A 4495-nucleotide genomic window follows, 5' to 3' on the forward strand; every position below is an offset into this window, starting at 1 on the left:
CCTACCTCAGCAGGAGTTGTTGGGGGAGGGAAGGTGCCACGTTGGTGTGGGAAGGCTGTGGGGGAAGAGTTACTGGACTTTGTTCTCAGGGTTCCCCGCCCTACCCTGAGTTCTTCCAGGCAGGAGCCCCTGGGCTACAGGCACTGATAATGAGCCCTAGCCCTCGGATCCCACGTCCCCAACAAACATCCCACCTTTCTGGTTCCTCGGTCAGGTTCCCGGTATGGGGGGGCTTGGCCTGCATCCCAGCATCTGGGCAATGATTAACTGGAGACGTGTCCCACCTGCCTCCTTGAGATCAGGGTCTCTGAGCTGCCCCTCTGAATGCACACCTGTGGCCAGGGTTCTTGAGATAAGGCGGTGGGCCTGGGGGAATAAATACGGGGTCTCTCAGGCTGGGTCTCATCCTGGAACCAGACACAGAGCAGCTACATGGAGGCGGTCCTGATCTTCACCCTCCTGGGGGCAGCTGGTCAGTATGGGGCTTCTGCCTCCCCAGGGAATTCCCCAACATCCATCCAACTGGGGTGGGGAGAATGGGATCTTGCAGCTGGGAGGGGGAATGGTCCCTAGTCTCCCTAGCCTGAATGGTTGGCAGCAGGTCTCGGGCAAGGAACTGTCCAGGATTACCACTAGAGGATCTGGAGACAGGGTATCAAAAGCCTGGGATGTCTGGCAGAGGGTCTGGAGGGTTGACACAGCCCAGCACGGCTGATAGAGAGTCTGGAGGCAGGGGACTGCCCAGCAATGCAGGCAGTGGATCTGGAGACAGGGACTGCTCAGCATGGCTGGCAGTGGATCTCGATGCAGGGAACTACGTGGTATGGCCAGCAGAGAATCTGGAGGCAAGAGACTACTTGGTATGGCCAGCAGAGGGTAAGGAGGCAGGTCTGACCAGATGAGATTCATACCTGGTCCCATGGAGTTCAGGACCTAAGGTTGCAGGGCCCCCAGATCTCTGGGTCTATAGGGAATTCAGATGTCAAGGGATCCATGTTTGTAAGAGTTCTGCACGTCCATTTACTCACCCTCCCTTCAAAGCCTTATTAAAGACACATCTCCTCCAAGAGACCTTCTCTGACTAAGCCCTCTTTTCCTTTTCCTCAGCTCCCTTCTGTTTAGCTCTGACTTGTATTAATCCCCGCTCCCAGCCTCACAGCACTTACATACATATCTGTAATTTCTTTTATTTATATTAATGCCTGTTTCCCCTTCTAAACTGTAAGTTATTTGTGGACAGGGAATGTGTCTGCTAATTGTTATATTGTACTTTCCCTTGTGCTTAGTACAGTGCTCTGCCCACAGTAAGCACTCAATAAATACAACTGACTGACTGATCACAATGCATCTACAGGAGTAGCAGATTTATACAGACAACTGGTCCATAGGGAATCTAAGGCTTCAGTGGCTCCATGGGACATTTCCTTCCCAATCCTACTGGGGCTGGGCTGGCTTCCTGAGATTCTGCGGGCTCAACCATCAGGACTGGAGCTGGGACTGTGACACGGAGGGGTTTGTGTGGAGGAGGGGTCACAGGCCGGCAATTTGGCCCCTAACTCCATACCCCTGAAGCTCTGGGCCTTTGGGAAGATAGTCATGGTGGATGGTGACCTCAGTCCTCTTTCTGTCTCTACCTCAGTTGCATTTCCTGCTGGAGATGAAGATGGGGACAAGATCGTGGGAGGATACATCTGCCCCAAGAACTCTGTCCCCTATCAGGTCTCCTTGAACACGGGGGGCACCCACAGCTGTGGGGGGACCCTCATCAGCCCCCTCTGGGTGCTGACTGCTGCCCATTGCTACAACAGGTGAGTGACCTGTGGGTGCTCCCATCCCTGCGGGCCATGGGGACTGGTCAGCCCTCTTTGCTTCATGCCCTTCCATCCATTGTGGGAACTGTCAGGGAGCTGCTGGTGTCAGGACTCTGCTCTAAGCACTTCTTTGAGGGCTCAGGAGGATGCTTAGATCTGGTTGGAAGTGGGTGGGGTCACAAGCTCAGGGTCCTCCCCAAACCAGAACGACAGCCCAGCCCATCCGGCCTGGACCCATTCCCTCCAACTGTCCGCTCTCTGCCAACCATGACCTGACCACCCATCCATTGAGTTGACGAGATTGGCTTCTGATGGTTGACCAGATGCATCCCTTTTCAGGGGTCGGGGGTGGGCTGGGGGTCCTGGATAGGGCTTACCATCACCCCTGCCCCATCCAGACGCATCCAGGTCAGACTGGGGGATCACAACCTGCGGGTGCTGGAGGGCAGTGAGCAGTTCATCTCAGCCGCCAAGATTGTCCGCCACCCTGACTTCAATAGAAGGACTGTGGACAATGACATCATGCTGGTCAAGCTGGCCACCCCAGCTACCCTGGACAACCACACCGTGGACACAGTCGCTCTCCCTACTGCCTGTGCCCTCCCCAGTGATGCATGCCTGTTGTCTGGCTGGGGCAACACTGTAAGCATTGGCGGTCAGTGATGCTGGACTGGACCAGCTCTTGGTGCTCAGGGCCCAGGGCCGGGTGGTGTGATGGTGGTGGGACAACAAAGCCACGGGACTGAGTGTGGGGGCTGGTCAGGAGTCATAGTTCATGTGTGTTGCATGGGAGGGTTGGTGGGTTGGGAGTTGTTATGGGGATGGGGGTTGAGGGAGGGGATTCTGGTGATCATCAGCCGCTATTTTTACATGCTGACTGACAGAAGAAGACTGGGATGCTGGGGTCAGGAATGACAGACACCTGGTTCCCTCCGTTCCCTCTGTCTCTTGCAGAAAAAGTCCCGGCCCGGCTGCGGTGCCTGGATGCCCCCGTGATCTCACAGAGCCAGTGCCGGGGCTCCTACCCGGGAAAAATCACAAACAATATGTTTTGTGGAGGCTTTTTGAAGGGAGGCAAGGATGCCTGTCAGGTGATGCCCCTGCCCTGGTCTCTTCCCCCCCCTCTCCCCCAGGCACCCTTGACTTTCCTGTTCATCTTCTTCTGCACAAGGGTCATACCTCATCCCCACAGACACTCCTCCCCTTCTCTGGTCACCTTTTCCCCATCATTGTCCCTCTCCCTTCATCCTGGACCCCTCCCCACCTTCCAGCCTGCCCCGGGATCCTGGGTCCACTGACATGTCCAGGGGCTGAGACCCAAGGATCAGTTGGAGGAGGCCAGGCTGTGCCAGCAGTGTTGGTGAGAGTCCGGGCACAGGATGACCCCTGTACCTATTCCCCTCAACTCATTCCAAGAACACTGGTGCCATGATCCTGGGGATGAAGGTGCAGGAAGCGGGACCTGGAGTTTTAGGTGAACACCAGTGGCATTCACTGAGCATTACTGGGATGGGCCACACTGGGGTGGACAGACACCATGGCTGGTCTGAGCATATCCTTTTCTTCCAGAGACCAAGGGTTCCCAGTCCTGGGGCCGAGTTGTGTGGTGGCTCCTGTCTCTGCCCTGGCCATGGGCTGTGACCCTACCCTGGTAGGCAGGGGGTTGGGTGGGCAGTTGTAACATCTCCTCTTTCTCTGGCAGGGTGACTCGGGTGGCCCCTTGGTCTGCAACGGGCAGCTACAGGGCATCGTCTCCTGGGGCTATGGCTGTGCTCTGAAAGGCAAGCCTGGCGTCTACACCAAGGTGTGCAACTATCTGGACTGGATCCAGCAAACCATGGAGGCCAACTGAGCCAGGATCCTCTCCTGCCCTTTCCCTTTCTCACCTCTAGCTAGGTGTCACAGCCCCCACCCAAACCTTCTTATTTTTATACAACTCCCTCTGTGCCCCTTCCCTGCTAACCCTCAACCCACATTCAGGATTTGGTAATAAACCTTTTTCTCTCTACTGCCTGTGTTTGTGACTGTTTCTGCCATCCTTGGACCAGCCTCCTCCTTAAAAGCTCTGGTCTGGGAAGGCCTCTACTCACCCGCTTTTCTCAGGGAAGGCGAGGAAAGGGGAACAGATGTGGAGGAGGGAATGGGAGCTGGAATATGGGTCCCAAAAGGGGCAGGGAATGGGGTAGGGAAGGGGGATCTGCCTCTCACTGACTCATATTCTTCATATCCCAGAGGAGCGCATCTGACTATGATTCTGGGCAAAGGCTGGGAATGAACTCACCTCTCTGACCTGGAAGACCAATTTCTAGGGGAGACGAAAGAGGCTGAGTGGGGAGGCTGTGGCCTTGAGAGCTTTAAGGGTCCGGTGTCTCCCATTGCTGTTGGGGTAATTCTCCTGGAGACCCACAGACTCTGGGAGACACTTCGGAAGTAACACCTGGAACTTCTGTCAATCTTCTCAACTTTGGCTTCCCTTGACTGCTAGAAGTTAGAATATTTCTGGAATGCACCTGGGGACACTTCCCCGGGGGCACTGGGGGCACTTGGAAAAGCAGCGTCGTTCAGAAGAAAGAGCACGGGTTTGGGAGTCAGAGGTCATGGGTTCTAATCCCAGCTCTGCCACTTGTCAGCTGTGTGACTTTGGGCAAGTCACTTAACTTCTCTGTGCCTCAGTTCCCTCATCT

The 4495-nt window shown here is 55.5% G+C and overlaps 1 protein-coding gene across 1 annotated transcript; it reads left to right on the forward strand.

Annotated features, from left to right (window-relative positions):
- The first annotated feature begins 432 nt into the window (after window positions 1–432).
- Window positions 433–3663, forward strand: LOC119939987 (trypsin-like). The gene is made up of 5 exons (XM_038760064.1): window positions 433–472; window positions 1640–1808; window positions 2210–2466; window positions 2766–2902; window positions 3514–3663. Exons 1-5 carry the CDS (start codon window positions 433–435, stop codon window positions 3661–3663), a joined length of 753 nt encoding a protein of 250 aa, XP_038615992.1.
- The last annotated feature ends 832 nt before the right edge of the window (window positions 3664–4495 follow it).

This window comes from Tachyglossus aculeatus, chromosome 2 (genome assembly GCF_015852505.1).
Source record: "Tachyglossus aculeatus isolate mTacAcu1 chromosome 2, mTacAcu1.pri, whole genome shotgun sequence".
Taxonomy (NCBI): domain Eukaryota; kingdom Metazoa; phylum Chordata; class Mammalia; order Monotremata; family Tachyglossidae; genus Tachyglossus; species Tachyglossus aculeatus.

What these genes read in the sequence shown, in the direction of transcription:
- LOC119939987 (XM_038760064.1), top strand. Translation starts at nt 433, where the DNA reads ATGGAGGCGGTCCTGATCTTCACCCTCCTGGGGGCAGCTG. An exon ending in CACCCTCCTGGGGGCAGCTG is followed by an intron (nt 473 to 1,639) that starts GTCAGTATGGGG and finishes TCTCTACCTCAG; the next exon opens with TTGCATTTCCTGCTGGAGAT. An exon ending in CAACACTGTAAGCATTGGCG is followed by an intron (nt 2,467 to 2,765) that starts GTCAGTGATGCT and finishes TGTCTCTTGCAG; the next exon opens with AAAAAGTCCCGGCCCGGCTG.